Source organism: Microcaecilia unicolor, chromosome 11 (genome assembly GCF_901765095.1).
Source record: "Microcaecilia unicolor chromosome 11, aMicUni1.1, whole genome shotgun sequence".
NCBI lineage: Eukaryota > Metazoa > Chordata > Amphibia > Gymnophiona > Siphonopidae > Microcaecilia > Microcaecilia unicolor.
In genome coordinates this window covers 203,522,675-203,542,213 of record NC_044041.1, presented here as the reverse complement: position 1 = coordinate 203,542,213, position 19,539 = coordinate 203,522,675, and the positions used below count along the sequence as shown (strand labels likewise).

The window sequence follows — 19,539 nt, the reverse complement described above, 5'->3', positions numbered from 1 at the left end:
TCAGCCCTTCATCGACCAAGTTAAGTAGCCAAATTGGGCTGCCAAAATAGCAGACCTATCTTTGGCTGCTATAAACTTAACCGGTTAAGTTTATAGCAGCCCCCCCAAAAATGGATATTCAATGCTGGTCACCAGAAACTACTACTACTACTTAACATTTCTAGAGCGCTACTAGGGTTACGCAGCGCTGTATATGCGGGATCAGGGCCAACCGCAGGCTGAATATCGACCCCCCTCTGGAAAATCATCTCTCTGATGGGATGCAGAGAGGCGTGATGTTTACTTTCTCTCTTAGCAGGGGGAGAGACCTTGGCTAACAAAAAAAAGACTTAACACTGATGTGCCCCGGTGAAATCCATGTGCACAGCACAGGTACACCACAGATGGCCCTGGAGACCAGGACTTCCCAAGGATCGCTGGCATTGTGCTCCACCTGTTGGACATATGCCACATTCACACCCTACTGTGAGCTCCTCCCTTCTCAGACCGCACCAAAGATCCTGCAGCACCGGTCAAGTTCCTGAGCAGACATCAGTGAAAACATCCCCACTACACTGTCACTTATGTCTCATGCTAGGACCTAGAGTCCAAAGAGAAAGGAGCCTTATAAGACAGATGGGAGACAATGCTAAGAAGAATGCAGATGCAACACAGTAAGAGAAGGTTCAGTGTTTATTTCGTCCACTTAACCATGAGATGCCATAGTAGAACAGTCAAAAGGATGTGCTTTTGCTGAAATCCAGATGAGCAGATTACTGAGGAAATGGTGAAAGCAGCAACACCCACCTAACTCTGGCACCTTAGCACCTGCGACCTGTTCATATCTTCTCTCAAGCTCTGGCTTTGGTGCTCGATGGGCTCGCTCGCTCCTGCATGGTTCAGAGAAGAGTGTCTGTACACATCTGTGGTCCCTAGAAGGTTGTCTCTAACTTCCTCCTTCTCTCCCCACCCCCACCCAGATTACTGAAACTTGGGCTTCATTTTCCCTTCTCTCCCTCCAATGTTGAGGAGCAGCAGGAGGCCTAGGCAGACGGTGGCTGGGGTGTACATGGTCAAAGGCTCCTTCAGGACCAGCAGAGTATATATATCACCTAAGAATAAGAAACACTGAAATTAGGAAACATCTGGCAGCCAGCACAGACAGATGTAGCAGTGCCCTAAGTCTACCTATGGGGCCAGGAGCCTCTAGAAGCTTTTACAGACCTGTATTGAAAGTTTTCAGTTTCAAAGTTTTTTATTAATGACCATATCAAAATTTAAAAAAAAAACACATCCACAGTATGAATACACAAAGATTCGAATAGGAAAAAGTACTCACTAAGGATGAAATAATACTTACTGTCATCAAACTTTTAGCATTTTATCCCACTTCCCTGTTCAACTTTTAAACACATCCCCTGTAATAACTTTTCAACTATAATTATCTTGCTGAGTAAACTGCAGCCCTTCCTCACTTCCTGTTACCGAGCACTCTCTCTTATACATTGAGTATGTTGCAAGCACGTTCATTTTTAATAAACCAAATGAAAGAAACAGTTCAATCAAGCTAGTAACACTTTCATTGAAATCCCACAACCCCCTCCCCCCTCCCAAAGCTTCCCTCCCACCCTTCCTACCAATTCGATATGCCACTGTTATGCAAGGCCAAGAAAATATTCTTATTCCGGGGACACAAACTCCTCATGCATCAAAAACTGTTATCATATAATTATTACTCCTTGCTCCCCACCACCTCATTGCACCCCCCCTATTAAGGAGTTGAATTCAAAAATTAACTGCCTTCAAATGTATCCAAATCAGCAATAGAGATTTTCAGGAAAATGGGAGCATCAGAAATATCTGGCAGAAAACAAGTCACTCATTGAACTCAGGGTGGGGATGCAGGGTGAGTCAGAGTGCCAGGGGAGGATGAGGGCAGATAAAGGTGAGTGTTCCAAATGGAGGGGGGGCAGAGCAAGGTGAGTGCTCCATATGGAGGGTGTGGGGGGGGGGGGCAGAAAAAGCTGAGAGTATGGGAGAGCATGCAGGAGAGGGTGAAAGATTATACTTCGTGAAAACTCGGGAGTAGGGCTGGGGAAGAAGGACAGACAGAGTTTGTTTAAAAATGACCAAACAAAAGCTAGAAAAAAAACCCATTTCAATCTTGTATTGGAATTTGGAGTGCCAAATTTTGCAATGTACATCTTTTGTTGTACGGTTGCATTGCATACAGTTATGATAGGTGTTAATTTGTGCGCCCTAGATCTTAACTGTGGGTCTTTCTTTCAGTGCTAGACGGGAGAGAGGAGGGAAACAGGAAATGCTACACTAAACAAGCTAGAAAAACACATTTCAATTTTGTACTGTAAATCTGTGAATTTTAGCTGTTCTTATGGTTAATAACACCAATACTGTTAGTTTTCTCTGCTCACTTCTGATATTGTCCTTTTCAATCATGTGATTAATCACACGATTCAAAATTTTTCATCGTGACTGCAAATTTTAATCGAATGGCAACCATAATAAAAACATATTTAAATAATCTGTATAATAACATTTTTTTTTTTTCAAACATACAAAGGAATCATTTTGATTCTAGGTTGAAATGATACGAGGACTTAGGCATTGATTAACTTTGAAGTGTAGCCCTCCCTGGTACAGCGTTGAAAATATTACTGGCCAAAAGCACACCCTGGATAAGCTAAGTGCATTTGATTTAGAAGGGAGAATAGATGGCCTGGATGGGAAGACTGTTTCTATTAAAGACTGGTTGATAAATATATTTTATTTAATTTGTTACATTTGTACCCCACATTTTCCCACCTATTTGCAGGCTCAATGTGGCTTACATAGTACCGTAAAGACGTTCGCCAGTCGGTTGATAACAAATACAAGGTTATATTATGGTCGAATGAGGTAGGTGTGTATCAGGCACCATGAGGGTCGAAGGGAATGAAGACTGTATATTGTCCAGTACGATCATTGGTTATGTTGTGTTGCTGGATGTGGGGATTTACGTTGGATCGGCGGGGTAAGCCTTTTTGAACAGGGTGGTTTTGATATTGTCATCAAGTTATGATACAATATGTACATCTAAATGCTGGGCTTCAGATGTCCAAAAGAACAGAACTTGTAAAAGAAAAGTAACAGTATTGCAGAATTTTGCAACATTGTGTGAGGAATTGTTAATAGAGGCTGCACTGAGTGACTGCGTGAGGGCGGTGTACAGCAGTAGGAACGATTCCGAAAGGGACAGACAATATAATAATGCCAACGGCAGCCCCCATCAAGCCTAACTGTGGCCCCCGACTCTCTCACAGTCTCCCTCCACCTTTTCCTGGTATGCTGCCCAAAATCTCCTTCTCCTCTTAAGAGTACTGAGAAAGCACCATGCAATTCAAACTTACTGCAAGCTATGGGGTGCTGGAAGAAAACAGAACAGCTGATCAAAAGGAGCCTCCAGAGAAAGTATTGGGAGAGATTAAAAACTGAAGGTGGGGGGAGAGGAGAGCCAGGATGGTGGAGGTCGACAGAATATATCTGCTGCTTTGTTCGATGATGGTCTTGCTCTCACATGGAACTGGCCCCTGCTCGAACAATAGTGAAGATCCATGTCTGTATTTCATATAATGCATTTCAACACATTGCTTGGACTAAGAGGGGCTGGACCTGAACTCGGGTTTGCTACTCCCACTTTCCAAAGGAAACAAAGAGTAACTGCAGTGAGTTTCAGACTGACATGTGGCAATGTTAATGCTGCATGTTACAGTCTATTTCTTTATGCATGTACCTATGTTATTTATTTATCACTAGTAAAAAAAGGCCCGTTTCTGACACAAATGAAACAGGCGCTAGCAAGGTTTTCCTCGGAGTGTGTATGTTTCAGAGAGTGTGTGTGAGAGTGACTGTGTGAGAGAGAGAGAGAGAGTGAATCTGCGAGTGTGTATGTGTGACAGAGAGAGTGAGACTGGGTGCAAGTGTATCTGTGAGAGAGAGTGTGTGCGCCTGGGACCCCTCCCTCCCACCCAGTTCCAGTGTCCCTCCATGTTCCAGGGTCGTCGTCCCCCCCTCCCTCCCTCCAAGTTCCAGGGTCGTCCCCCCCCCCCCCCCACACACACCCCCCATTTTTTTCTTTTTTTAGTTTTTGTACAGGTGGTGCATTCCCCCCTCCTCCAAGTTCCAGACCCCCCTCTGTCCCTCCTTCCCCCCATTCCAGACCCCCCTCCCTCCCTCCGAATTCCAGACCCCCTCTGAGTTCCAGACACCTCCCGCTCTCCGAGTTCCAGACACCCCCTTCCTCCGATTTCCCGATCCCCCCTCAGAGTTCCTGACCCCTGGACCCCCCTGCCGCGACCCTCTTGAGCCCCCCCTTCCTGCCGCAAACCCTCCGGGCTTCATAGCCCATCTGTGAAGAAAGTTACGGACACAGGCAGGCAGGCGCATATAACGTTGGAGGTGAGAATTATTATATAGGATTATGCTGTTGCGGGATGGTCTCCCCTGCTAGCCGAATCTGTCCAAGGGTCTGGACACTCAGAAGCTGCAGAAAAACTCCTGAGCACAAAAATGCAGAAGATTTATATCCTCCACAGCACCATTGTTATTAAAGAATATCACAAATAACTTGCAATCTGCTCTCCTGCCAATATAGGAATTTGAGAATCACAGGCAGGGAAGGAGGCCAAGGCACAGTCATGCTGCATTTCTTAGCACACTGCGCCACCTTTAGTGAATGTAGTGGTGGTAGAAACTAGTTCCATATCACCCACCATGCTGCAGCCGTCCCAGAGAACAGAGCTGAGACCCCCCCAACTCATCTTAAACAGTTTTTAGATGTTTCCTAGGAAAATCCATGGCCACGTAGCAGAAACATAACAGCATCTAAGGATCCAGATTGCAACGGACCTGTTACCTAGAAGCAGAGGCGTAGCCAGACCTCACGGTGGGAGGGGGCCAGAGCCCGAGCTTGGAGGCACATTTTGAGTGCCGCCCCGCCTCCTCACCCCCCTCCCCCAACAAATACCTTTGATGGTGGGGGTCCCCAACCCCCACCAGCCGAAGCGGTCTTCAGGGCGGTCTCCAGAGCAGCTGCGTTTGCTGCCTGCCCCCTGCTCTTCTTTCTTCTCCTGTGCACGCTGGCGTGCACAAGAGGAGCAAGAAAGAAGAGCAGGGGGCAGGCAGCGAACGTGGCAGCGCCAGAGATCGCTGAGCGTCAGCATGCACAAGAGGAGCAAGAAGAAAGACGAGCAGGGGGCAGGCTGCGAACGCAGCTGCGCCGGAGACCGCACCGCCAGCCAAACCAGGGGCCCAGATAAAATTTGCAGGGGCCCAGATAAAATTTGCAGGCCCCCCTAGCTACGCCCCTACTTAGCAGGCATGGTCCTGGGGGTCCCACAGTGTAGTAATGTATCATTACAGCACAGTCAGCCGTTACTTAACTCTGTGCTGCAACCAGAATCACAGCACAATTTTGCCCCCCACTTTCACTTGTGACTCTTTTACAGTCAGCAGGCCCAGCCTAAGCAGTAGACAAGGCCAAGTGGTGGCATATGACGGCAGCGTGGGGGGCGGGGAGGCTGCAAAGAGGAGCTGTAGTCAAATCAAAACAATAGGTCCTGTAAGCCACACTAACTCAAAAACCATCAGCATCTTTTCAGCTGTAAGGTCCATGACTAATCTCCAAACAGCCGATTTACCCTGGGTAGATGACTTTTGAATATTGCCTTGTTACTTGTACGATGCCCAATTATGCATTCGAATAGGACTATTGTGGAATAGTGATTGTTGAACTTTCAGCCTTACCCCTCACCCCCCCTTAAACTAGGCTGCCAGTACCTTTACACTGGCTCTGGCAACCAGAGATACAGGGACTCAACCAGTGCTTCCCAATCTTTTTGTGACCCCATGATTGCAGTCAAATAAAATTGTGTGACCCCCCCCCCCCCCCGAATAATGATGCACCTATGGACAGCCCACCTAGGTTGTGACCCCATTAGGGGTCCAGACCTACAGTTTGGGAAGCTTTGGACTAGAGGTAAGTCAGAAAGCACAATATAAGACCAACACACAGTAAGGCAAGATAGAAGAATGGTTGCAAAAATTCAGCTCTTTACAACTCCTACAAAGGAAAAGGAAAGCACAGATACATTTCCACATAGAGTACTTTGAAACTTTTAAACAGTTAATATTGGATTCTCAGCCTTTGCCCTTCTAAAGGTCCGAGAGCATACCCCATCACTCCTCTTCGCCTCTCGTCTCTGCTGTGGCGTTTCCCTCACCCCTTACCAATCATGATCACTGTAAGCGTAAAATTACTGATCTCCTGCAAGAGTTGGGGTCCGACGGCCAACAGGACGCCAGCAACAGCTTCTATCCATCCCACCACCGTCAGGTACTGCTCAGGCTCAGGCCTATAGCCAAATTCCTTCAGGGGGAAGACTTCTGCAAACTGCACGAACTGGGACTGCTGTAATACCAAGGAAATACCAGATGGGCAACTTCATACAGTGCTGGACTATATTCACAGATTAGAGAGCTGCGCGGAAAAACCTGCGGAGATGGAAGAATTTGCCATGGGATTCCCACGGGGATGAACTGGGTCAGACCAATGGTCCATCTAGCCCAGTATCCTGCTTCCAGCAGTGGCCAAGCCAGGTGACAAGGACCTGGTAGCAACATTCAGTGGCTTCCCCCTTGTCCATCTTAATAACAGAGACTATGGACTTTCCTCAAGCAACTTCTCCAAACCTTTTCCGGAGCTTAACTATTCTTTGAGTGAAAAAAAAAATCTTCTTCCCCTTTGTTTTAAAATATTTCCTTGGTCTTTGTACTTTTTTGAATAAGTAAAAAATTGATTTGCCTCCACCCGCTCCACAGCATCAGGAAAAAGCTGCTTTGGGATTCCCACAGGAGTTAGTCACATTTTCTGGCAACCAGAATAAGGCTTGGAATGCGAGGCAACTGGAGCGCCAGAATGAGGTTTGGACCACTCATTGGTTGACTAGTGAAAACCGCGCAAGTAATAGTGTTGACTACTGTGGGTATAGAATGGGTATATGGCTGAAATTTCTGTTCCCGTACAACTCTCTATTACAGATCTCAAGATACCTTCACATTTCAGAGTGCGAAAAATTGGGTGAGCAGAGTTAGATTAAAAAAAAAAAATAAGAGGTATGATTTTAATTATGCTCATAACAAAATTAGTTATCTTTGGAAACATGTTTGAATTTCTAGCAAATTTAGCCCAAGAAAAGGTGTCATTTCTGATTTACATAGTAGATGACGGCAGAAAAAGACCTGCACGGTCCATCCAGTCTGCCCAACAAGATAAACTCATATGTGCTACCTTTTGTGTATACCTTACCTTGATTTGTATCTGCCATTTTCAGGGCACAGACCATAGAAGTCTGCCCAGCACTAGCCCCACCTCCCACGCATGCCTTGGCCTAAACACCTACATCCAAACCTACCCCCAATAAGATGTATTTCAGATGTGGTAGCTGTAGCCCTGCTTCTTCCATGAAAGGGAGCAAAAATGTTTCAGGAGTATGTCGAAAAGCCAGGACTAGTCTCAAATAGTCCCTCGCTCAGCAGCTGTAATCCAACAGGCAACCTAGCCCCGGGCAGCTCTGCAGGAACTAAAAACCTTGCAACTTTTACAGGAGAAAATTACTTTTAAGCAGTGTGATGCGGGGATGCCCATCTAGCTTCTTACTAAGGTAGTGCTACTACCACCCCTGCGCCCAGAACCGGATCCTTTGAGGTGGCAGCAGTGGGATCCACAACTAACCAGGGTGGGCTCGGCCATTTCCAGCGGTTTTTCCCTTGCTCCCAGACTTTGTGCCATTATTACGGTAGTGGGAGACTGGACCAGAGCTGCTCTATCGAGCAGGGAGTATTCCGGGCTCTGAGATTTGCAACACAATAGCTCCCGCAGAACGAGGCGCCAGCTAGATACCAACATCCCCCTCCCCCTCCCTGGGTTCGGGCTGGGGGGCTCACCATCTGCCGGTGCAGTTCGGCCGAAATGTGATCGCTCAGCTTCACAGCCCCGGTGAGCAGGAAGAAGAGCCCCAGCCCCCAGCGCACGATCCGTAGCACAAACGCCATTCCTGCTCCAGATCCCGCTCGATTGTGCTGATCGGGGAGGGGGCGGAGCTTCCACAGCAACCGGGGAGGAGCAAGGTGGCAGGCCAGGATTTTCAGCCTTCAAACCCGGAAAAGGCAGCAGGGAGGGAAGCGGGAGCCAAAGGAGGATGCAAATGCAGGACAGGAGTGAGGTGCATTGCCAGAGCTAAGAGCAAGAGTAGGGTTAAGGATAATACAACAAAATAATATGCTGCCCCGCCCCCTTTTCCTTTCCCTTTCCCTATATTCCATGAGCAGCTCTTCCAGCCTGTTTGTCGGTTCGCCTTCTCTTTCCCCCCCCCCCCCCTTTTGAGCCTCAGGGTGCCCTTTTTATGTATAGCATTTATACCCGCTTGATAGCAGGCTCAGTGCAGCTTACAAGCTATGGTACAAAGTATCACAGAGATAACACAAAGTATGATACAAAGTATCAAGAGATGTATAAGTTAAAAGAGTAGAAACAATGGGGAGAGATGTGGGGGGAGAGGACTGGAGTATGGGTAGTGCTGGTGGTGTGGAATTAGGTTGGGTTGTTTGGGTAAGCTTGTTTGAACCTACCTGTATACTACTACTACTATTTATCATTTCCATAGCGCTACAAGGCATACGCAGCGCTGTACACCATACACAAAAAAAAGTCCCTGCTCAAAGAGCTTACCATCTAGATAAGACAGGTAAACAGACAGAACAATTAAGGGGAAGGGAATAAATAGGTGAGGTTAAAGGACAGAGCAAGTGAGCAGTGGTTAGGAGTCAAAAGCAGTGGTAAAGAGGTGGGCTTTATATGCATGCATCACTTCTCCAGCCCCTGTTAATAAAATGGATTCATCAGTTCTAGCACCAAACCCCTACCTGCTGGATAACAGATGAAAGAAGACCACAACCAAAATGTCTTTCTTCTCACTTGCCTAATGGAAAAGCAAGCTTTATCATTTATACTAAGCCCTGGTGGTCTAGCGGCCTCTTCAGAACCCCCCCCCCCCCCCCCCTCTTTCCTGCCAGCTACTGCTGCTTCAAAACAGCTGCTGCAGACTTCAAGTAGCAGCCTCACTAGGATTACCATATGGCTCCAGAAAAAGGAGGAAACATTGATCCAGCAGTGGCATACCAAGGTGGGGGCAGTCCACCCCGGGTGCACGCCGCTGGGGGGTGCCGCGGCGCATGCCTGTCAGCTCCGAGTTCGCTAACTTCGCTCGTTCGCTACAGAGGGAGCTGCAACGAATGAGCAAAGTTAGCGAACTCGGAGCCGACAGGCGCACGCCACGGCACCCCCCTCCCTCAGGGGCGTGCACCCGGGGGGGAGGTGTCATTTCGCAGGGGGGGGGCACATCGGCGATCCGCACCAGGTGCCATCCAGCCTAGGAATGCCACTGTGATCCAGTCCTGGTTTTCCTTCCATTTTCGAAAGCAAAACAATTAAAACCCAGACTGGCTCAAGCTGTCCTCCTTTTTCTGGAGCCATATGGTAACCCTACACTTGACGTCTTGGCAGCCTTTTGGAGAAGCAGTGGCAGCGAGGTCAGCGGCCTCAAAGAGGCCACTTGACCACCAAACAGAGCTGCCAAGTTGCCCATTCCAGGAGGGAGACTTTTTGGCCAGGCCTTATTTTAAACTTCCATCCCAAAGCGGTGTAGTATTTGAAGTCCATGATTCTATCCATTGAAATCAGTGCTGCAGGTCCCATAATGCACCAGGATCAAGTTGGCAGAAATCCAGGAACGGCCAAAAGGTCTCCCTCTTGGAATGGATAACTTGGCAGCTCTGCGTGACCAGGGCACATTATGGTAGGTTCATGGAGGGCACCCTGAGGCCAACCCACAAACCCGGACAAACAGGCTGACTGGAAATAACCAGACCTCCAACCTCTAGCGTACCAAGGGCAGGGCGGGCGGTGGGTGCAGTCCACTCCCGGTGCATGGAGCAGTCTCCTGGCTGTCGGATCTGCCAGTTCTCTGCCCCCTCTAAGGTTATTTCCTGTTCCAGAGAAGGGGACCGGCGGAGCCGATAGCCGCATGACTGCGTGAACCCCCAGGTGGTGAGGATGATGTGCTTTTTGGGGGGGGGTGGATGGGATGGGCACAATGCGCTGGGGGGATGTAGTGGCAACCCACCCTGGGTGGCAGCCAACCTAGGTACATGGCTGCCCCCAACAGTCCCTTGAAAAGAGGGACATGTCCAGGGAAATCCGGACATTTGGTAACCCTAAGCAGGAAATGCTGCAGGGCAACAACAAGGTACATTGGCAGAGTCAAACAGTGGCGGCTTGAACTCTGTGGCAAAATTATGAATTTTCCAGCATATGCATTACAGCCATTTAAGTTTAGAAAATGGAAGTTATAAAAAACCTAATCAGAGATCCTCTGTGTTCATCCCACATTTTTTTTTAATTCCATCACCATTTGTGTCTCTACCACCTCCTTAATGGAGACTTTCCGCATCTGTGCTGTTAAAGCAAGGAGGAAGAGGAGGAGGAGGAGGAGACAGCACTGAAAGAGCTTGGTACTCGGTAGGTGAGAGGCTGGCAGATGTGCAGCCTACACTTCCACCGGAACCTTCCAGGAATTGTTTTCATCCCCACGGCAAACCCCGTAGGAGTTATTTCCATCCCCATGGGATCCCTGCAGAACCCCATTCCCCGTGCAAGTCTCTAGGGCTGCTTTCTAGGAATTGTGGGACCACTTGGAGAGTGGCCCCGGTAATCTAGGAATCACTGGGGATAATTTGAAAGTGGGAGGCTGGCCCAGAGGCGGTTGGGACCATCAGTGGGAGGAGGGTGCTAGTATAGAGCACAAGCAGCCGGTGTAGGCAGACCTGAGCTATGACAAATTCCTCCTCTCCTTATAAGTAACAAAACTACAAAGCAAGACCCCTAGAGCAGAAAAATACATCCTATAGGGGATCTTTTACTAAAGATTAGCTCGAGTTATCTGCAGCTGGGCCCATAGGAATAGAATGGAACCAGCAGCAGATAACTCGAGCTAACCTTTAGCCCCCTAATTTGTAGCTCACCTTGACCTAGGATTTGGTGAAGGGAAAGTAACAAAAATAATCCAGATGTTGTCTTATCTGTTCTAATTGAACTTTGTTTATTACATGTGTTTGGATTTATACTATAGTTGTCCAAATGGGAACATGACGGCAGATAAAGACCATATGGCCCATCCTCTGTAACCCCTAACTCTTCCTTTTCCTAAGCGATCCCACGCCTTTTAAAATTCTGACACAGTCCTCGACTCCACAACCTCCACCAGGAGGCCATTCCACGTCTCCACCACCCTTTCCATGAAATAATACTTCCTTAGGTTACTCCTAAGCCTATTCCCTCTTAATTTCATCGTATGCCTCCTCATTCCAGAGCTCTCCTTCAGTTGAAAAGGGCTCACTTCCTGTACGTAAATGCCCTTGAGATATTTAAACGTCTCTATTATGTCTCCTTTCTCCCAGCGTATATACATGTTGAGGTTCATAAGCCTGTTCCTATATTTTTTGTGTTCAAGACCGCTTACTAATTTTGTAGCCACCCTCTGGACCAACTCCATCCTGTTTATCTCTTTTCGTAGGTACGGTCTCCAGAAATCCACACAGTACTCTGAGGCCTCACCAGAGACTTATACAACGGCACTATCACCTCCTTTTTCCTGCTGGTCATCCCTCTTTTTATGCACCCAAGCATCCTTCTGGCTTTGCCCGTCACTTTTTCTACCTGTTTCAAAGCTTTAAGGTCATCAGACACAATCACCCCCCCCCCCCCACCATCAAGTCCTGCTCTTTCTTCGTGCACTGAAGCACTTCACCCCCTATACTGTACCGTTCCCTCGGATTCTTACGACCCAAATGCATGAGCCTGCATTTTTTGGGATTAAATCTTAGTTGCCAAATATTGTTCCATTCCTCCAGCTTCGCTAGGTCCTTCCTCATGTCATTCACACCCTCCAGGGTGTCCACCCTGTTGCAGAGTTTGGTATCATCCGCAAACAGACAAACCTTACCAGACAGCCCTTCCGCAATATCGCTCACAAAGACATTAAAGAGAGCCGGCCCGAGGACCAATCCCTGCGGTACTCCACCTACGACATCCTTTTCTTCAGAGCAAGCTCCATTTACCACTACACTCTGTGTCTTCTTCCATTCAACCAATTTTTAACCCAATCAGTTACTCTAAGTCCCACAGGGCACTTAAATTTATGTATCAATCGCCTGTGCGGAACTGTCAAAGGCTTTGCCGAAATCCAAGTATACCACATCAAGCGCCCCTCCCACGTCCAACTGTTTGGTCACCCATCCATCCCCTTTAGCCTTTTCTGCAGCCCTACCCCTGGCCTTTCACCCGTGAACACAGAACAGAAATAATTGTTAGCAGTTCAGCTTTATCCTTATCCTCTTCCACATATTTCTCCCCCTCAGCTTTGAGCCTCACAATGCTATGGTGGCACTTCCTCTTGTCACTTACATATCTGAAAAAGGTCTTATCCCCCAATTTTACTGTATTAGCTATCTTTTCTTCCATTTGCCACTTTGCTTTCCTGATAGCTTTTTCCAGCTTCTCTTCGCTTATTCAGGTATTCTTTCCTGTCTTCATCTTTCTGAGTCGTCTTATAACGTGCAAAGACTAACCTCCTTTCCCTTATCTTTTCAGCTACCACATTCAAGTACCAGAGCAGCCTTCTCTTCCTTTTATGTAATTTTGTGACATAAAGGTTAGTTGCCTTTAATAAAGCTCCTTTCAGTCTTGTCCATTGCTGTAATTGATAATTTGATACAGAAGCCTGTCTTTCTCAGTCATAGCTCCTCAGCTATGAGACTGCTTGTGGAGCTGAGGCAGGAAAGCGAAGTTGCTTACCTGTAAAGTGGGTTCTCCGTACACAGCAGGGGAATGCAGCCACACTAGATGGTGACAACATGGATGGACTCAACATGCCAGAGCTCTCCCTAATATAAACGTAGACCAGCTCAGGCATGCACGGGGGGGGGGGGGGGGGGGGGGGGTCCTGTGCTCACAGCACCAGTGAGGTCAGGATGTCCCAAACCTGATACAGGAAATCTTGGTTGGTGGGGGATTATAGTGGCTGCATTCCTCTGCTCCCCCTTACAGGTAAGCAACGTTGCTTTCTCCACAGACAAGCAGGGGACCTAAGTTGGCTACTACCCAAGGTTTATGGGAGGCGATGCATTTAGCTAGGGAAGAAGTTATGGAGGACTCTTGCCCAAAGGCTGCATCATATACAGATGGACAGTCTAAGTAGTAGTGTCTTGTAAACAGGGTCAGTGTTATGCAGGCTGAGGCCCAGAGCAGAAATTTGGGAGAAGGCCCCTACAACATACTGTCATGCTGTATTTTTTTTTCAGCTTAAAGCAGGTTTATGGCTTCTGCTTGTACCCCCTATTAAGGCCCTATGTGGTAAAGGTATGCATTGACAACCAGGTTGCAATTTTACAGGAGTACATCTAAGGTTTGCTACCGAAGCTGCAGTCACTCTGAGCTGGTGAGGTGTGATCCTAAATGGGAGATAGAAACCAGTCTGGTGGTAGCAGGACAATATAATCCCATATCCAGAGCGATAAGGTGTACTTGGAAGAAGGCCAGCCCAGGTTGCTGGGGTTGAAGGTAATGAAGAGTTGTGAAGACTTTTCAAAGTGCTCTGAGATTAAAAAAAATATATATATAATAATTCTCACCTCCAACAGGATGTGCTTGGGACTGTGCCTGCCGGAAGTGGTCTGCTAGGCAGGCACGCACTGACATCGGTGACAGACAATTTGGCAAAGCAAAACAATCTGAGTGCTGGCCATTAGGACACAGGGTTGATAGGAGAGTTTTAAAAGACTGAAGGAACCGAAAGTGTTACAGTGGGGGAGTTCTGAACGACTGAAAGACATGAACATTTGGGAAAGGAACACAATCTGAATGCCGGGCATTTGTACACAGGGTAGATAGGACACTTTAAAAAAAAAAAAATGAAGGACGTGAAAGTATTACATTTTGGGGGAGGGGTGAGGAGGAAAGCAGTGGGGTATCCGGATACTGGGCGTTAGGGCCATGGGGGTACATAGACTTTTGAAAGCCTTAAGGAACTCAAAGTGTGGGAAGGAGGAGGAAAAGGAGGGGAGGGAACGGGGTGAGGGGCGTTAGGAACAGGGGAGGGGGCCCTGTCACACACTCTCATTCTCACACACACACTGTCACACAGACAGTCTCACTCTGTCACACACCTGCACATTCACTCTGGCTCTCTCTCTCAAACATACACACTCCCAGGAAAACCTTGCTAGCGCCCGTTTCATTCGTTCCAGAAACGGGCCTTTTTTTACTAGTATATAATAAAACACACCTCCAACATTCTGACATTCTGAAGCTGACTGCATGGCTGAGGCATTCCTGCTCTCTGTAGCCATCTCTTGAATTGACATCACGTACTTCCGGGTTCATCATAAGCAGAAGTGACCAACCACACGAGGTTTCTCGGCTTCAGAATGTTGGAGGTGCATTCTATTAAATAGGATTGGTCAGTTCCTTGAAGCAAAGCCAGAGCTCAACATCCTGCACAGTAACGCTCAGACATCAGAGAAAGAGAGGGGGGCCTGACACCAGAGAGAGGGAGGGAGGGGGGCCTGACACCAGAGAGGGAGGGGAGGTATCTCTGACACACACACACTCTCTCTCTCACACAGTCAATGTCTTTCTCTCTCACTCTCACACACTTTCGCTCACACACTCTATGTCTCACACTATCACATTTACTCTCTATGTGTCACACAGTCACTCACACACTCTTGGTCTCATACACTCAGTCTCACAGAGTCTGTGTCTCACACACACACACTCTCTCTCTCTCGCACACACTGTATCTGTGTGAAACACACTCTCTCTCTCACACTGAGGCATATTTTCAAAGCATTTTGGGAGGTTAAGTTCCATAGGTTTCTATGGAACTTTGGGAGGCTAAGTGCTTTGAAAATGAGCCCCACTGTCTCACATACGCACTTGCACACTCTCATTCTCACACACACACTTGCACCCAGACTCACTCTCTTTCTCACACACACACTCGCACATTCACTCTCTCTCACACAGTCACTCTCTCAAACATACACTCTGAGGAAAACCTTGCTAGCGCCTGTTTCATTTGTGTCAGAAACGGGCCTTTTTTACTAGTATATATATAATGCCCGCATTTACATAGTGCCCATGATCAGAGTGTCCGGCGTGACAGAGCAGGTACACCGCAGGACTAATTTATGAACTCTGTGGTATTCCACCCCTATGATCAGAGCACAACCTTACGGCAGCTCAGAGCTTGCATTAGGGTTAAGGCTCTGTTCCCACCCCCACACTCTAGTGAATCTCCAGCCTCCCACACCCAAAACAAGATCCCTGGAGGCCCAAGTGGGCTTCCAAATCCACCCCCACACTGGTGGGCTAGCTGTCCCCATACCTTACATAGTAGGGAAGTCCCACCCAGCTCATCCCAGGATGCACTGGGCAGGGCACCACCATTTTGTAAGCAGCACTGGAACAGGAGGGAGTGTTGCTCCCTCCTCATACGAGGTACAGGGGTGGAGGTGACCGCTACACCACCAGGGCAGTGGGTTTGGCAGACCACCAGGGATTTTGTGTGTGTGTGGGGGGGATGTAGATCCACCATACCTCAAACGAACCTCCAGCAACCCTGTCGCTGGAGGAGGAGGGGGGGGACAGCAGGCCACCAGGGCCTTGCTTTTCCAGGGGAGAAGGGCAGCTCCTGTGTTTGACGGGTCCAGGACCTGTCAAACAAGTGTGGGATGATTGTGCCTGAACGCATGCTCAGGCACAATCCACCCGCACTCTCACCAGATGATCAACGCTAGTAACCCACTTAAATTTGCATGTTATTAGTGTTGATCATTGAGGAGTTAATTCCCCACACTGTTCCGGTACTATTTTATGGGCCCTGTTTCGGAACAGCACAGGGAATTGATCATCGGCCTGTGGGTGATCAGGGATTGTAATGTGATGATTCTTCAGGTTGACGTGATGGCTATTAAGAACACTACTTTCCAAAGTGAGGTATTTGATTGTAGCCATATCAAGAGTTCAAAAGAGCTTTGCATTAGCACCCCAAGGACAATGTTCAAGTCCCAGGACAATGCAGACTATCAAGGTGGTTCTGTGGCTCACTTGTGATAGATGGTGAAGATATTTGAGGACATGATAAGGGTAAATGAAGGGACTGCTCCCAGAGGATTCTGCTCAGGATACAAAATGTGTCCACTTGGAAAGGTAGGAATGTTGGTTGAAGGGTTAAGAGAATTTCCTAGACTTCTAATCAACTGGGAGTGGGGGAGTGGCCTAGTGGTTAGGGCGGTGGACTTTGGTCCTGGGGAACTGAGTTCAATTCCCACTTCAGGCACAGGCAGCTCCTTGTGACTCTGGACAAGTCACTTAACCCTCCATTGCCTCATGTAAGCCACATTGAGCCTGCCATGAGTGGGGAAAAGCGCGGGGTACAAATGTAACAAAAACAAAAAACAAAAAACTGGGTGACTTGAGCTCACTCAACCGCCACACACAGGGAGAGAATCAGTAGGCTGAGATGAAAAAGCAAACACTGGGGTGCTGTACCAGGCAGCCCTCTTTCATGAAGAGAGAGTACTGAAGTGAGGAGTGGTAAGAATGAGCTGTGCTTTGTGTTGATGTGCCTTCAGCAGTGTTTTGGCCAGTAGAGGAAAGGGAAGAAAAGTGTACACGCCTCAGGTCCACAGAATGGCAAAAGGCATTGAGAGCTAATCTATAAGGATCAGGACAGATGGCGCAGCTGCATTTCATCTCCTTCCCACTCAAGAAAATGTCAATGTGCAGCTGTCCCCAACAGCAAAAAAAAAAGGAGGTGGTCAGCACTGCAACGTTGAGAGACCACTCATGCAGGTCCAGCATGTGGCTGAGGGAGTCAAACTTGCAGCCTGAATCTGAACAGGGATGTTCAAGGTGAGGTGCCAGAGGCATTGAGCTTCTATAAGAACCCACAACTCCTTGCTTGTTGATATTAAAACATGGCCACATCATTGCTGCTGTACGAGTAGTGTTCTGTGCTTCACTCAAACAGCAAAGGTCATGAGGGCTCTGAACGCCAAATGGTTGATGTGGAAGTGTGCTTCTCTTGCAGATCATAGCCCCTGTAGCTTTAGGTGAAGATGCACTTCCTATTTTTTTTTGGTTGACTTTTATTGCCACATAAGCATCGGTCTCACTTTTTAATATGAAGCAAGCTGTAAGATTTGATTGCAGACATAATGTATTTCACCTATTAGGGCCCTTTTATTCACTAGAACAAAAATAGTTTCTTGCTCCATATTTGCAAAGCCAACAGTGAGACAGTTGACATAGTACCAATTTTGGACTGCAGTGGTACTAGCTCCTCCCAACACTATAGCTGAGGTATTCTCAAGACTGCTGCTAACATGGTTGGTAAGTGTTCTTGGCTTGAGGTTATCAAGGTGGATAGGGGTCCTTTTTGCTGTTCTAACTTAATGCACTTAGCAGACTTAACATTGCCACTAAAGAAATGGCTCCAACCACTCTCTACTGAAGCTAGTAAACAAATGGCCAGCTAGCTCTAATATTCAGCAACACTACCTAGCAAAGGGCTGCTGAATAGCCGCTGCCTACCTGCGTATACACCCTGTGCTACTGATGCCAGTGGGCTTTGATATTTCAGCATAAGACAAACTACTTAACTTTTAAGGGACTATTGCAATGGAGAACAGTCAGACACTCCTCATTCAACAGTATCAAGCCATGTTGCTCTACACTCAGTAAGTGCAAAGATTACAAAGTCTCTCCCACTTGTTTGTAACACACAGCAAGTTCTTGGAAGAGCGCTGTGCGAGGTGGAGAAGAAATGCCTGCTGGTGGTAGATATGGCTTGAGCCAAGGCACAGCTTGAATGTGTAGTTAGTTCTGTCTCCCCTTTGTATACAATGCCCGAGCATGGCAGAGTGGGGCTGCAGTAGGCACTTTAACCTATCAGCAGCAGTGCCACAGAAACAAGGCTAGGCTTAAGAGAGCTGGAGCTGCACCCACACCCTGGTTAGGCATGTCAAGGAGCAAGGCCAGATAAGGTCAAATAAGCCCAACAGCTGAGCTTAGAACAGCAGGATACTCGGCAAGGAATTATATTGAAAGGTATGTTGCCTGTTAGCTGGCCACAGCTCAACATGCTCAGGCAAATGCCCACATGGTATGTTCGCTACCTTGGCCTAATTTACATCTCAGGGCAGCAGCCTGCCCCTTTTTCTGAAACCCAAATTGAACTTAGGCTGAGGAGTGGTGGGAAATCTGCACCAACTGGCAGGGGTCCCACTGGTAGAACTTACACTATCTAAAAGCATAGGTAAAAAGGAAACATGCTGGTTGAGTAGTGAAGGGCTGCTAGTACACAGACCGTGGGCCCATTTGAAAAAGGTTCTAATTAAGCCCAGGCCTCTACTAGCTGGACCTTCTTCATAAATGGCCTACACTGCAGTACTGCTTTTTCTCTAGCGCTCTGGCATAAGGACAAAGGGCTTTTGAGCACTGATGTGCCAAACTGTAGCACAAGTCAGACAAGGGCACACAAGAGCCAGGCTTCTTAATAAAATAGAACAGCCAAACACATCCTGGCTTTCAGAACATAAGAACATAAAATTATGTATTCTGATTTTGCCAGATCTATAGGCAGTACTACAATGCTGAAAGAGCACAGCCCTCTCCATTCACCAGGACACAGGAAATGCTCTAAATTCAGTCCATACTTAAAAATGCTTCTCAATCCTGTTCCAGCAAGCCTGAAAACACAACTCATTGTAGGTTAAGTTTGGTCTAGCCTACATATGCACACACATTGTTAGGCACAAGCCAGTGCATAGATCAGGCTTGTCCAACCTAGCACCAGGCAGAACTCAGGCCAGAGTTGTTGGTTTGTTTTTTTTTTTTTTTTTCCTGGCCCTCACACGTTTAGCAATTCTGGTAGTGCTTACAGCTGGATTCTGCATCCCCACCATGACTCAGCTAATATACCACCGTTCTGTTGTACAATCAAAGCATGTAGTATCAGAACTTTGGGTTGATCACACAGTTTCAAGTTTAATAAGAACTGAAGCCATGAAACTAACCCCAACTAATGGCACCAGATGGCTAAAGCTTGTAGAGAGGTGTGGGGGAAGCAGGAATCCCAATATTTTGGCTCTCCAATGTTGCCACCCCAGTGGGAAAGGTCAGACAAGCCAGATGTAGATTAAAAGGCATTAGAAGACAGTATATCAAATCTAACACACAAACTAATGGTTATTAATGAAAACATCAGCATTTCAAAATGAATGTATGTGTGAAAACAGAAGTTTTGGGTATAGAGACCTCTGGCAAGGTAAAATTAGTCCTTACCTGAATTTTCTTTCCATTAGTTCCAACAGATCAATCCA

General features: G+C 47.4%; 1 protein-coding gene across 1 annotated transcript; it reads right to left on the bottom strand.

The window, feature by feature from the left end:
* Positions 1-654: 654 nt before the first annotated feature.
* TMEM35B (transmembrane protein 35B) lies at positions 655-8,195 on the bottom strand. Its single transcript, XM_030218798.1, has 3 exons — positions 7,981-8,195; positions 6,265-6,445; positions 655-1,091 (listed from the first exon to the last, which is right to left on the bottom strand). Exons 1-3 carry the CDS (start codon positions 8,086-8,088, stop codon positions 961-963), a joined length of 420 nt encoding a protein of 139 aa, XP_030074658.1. The 5' UTR covers positions 8,089-8,195; the 3' UTR covers positions 655-960.
* Between the last annotated feature and the right edge of the window lie 11,344 nt (positions 8,196-19,539).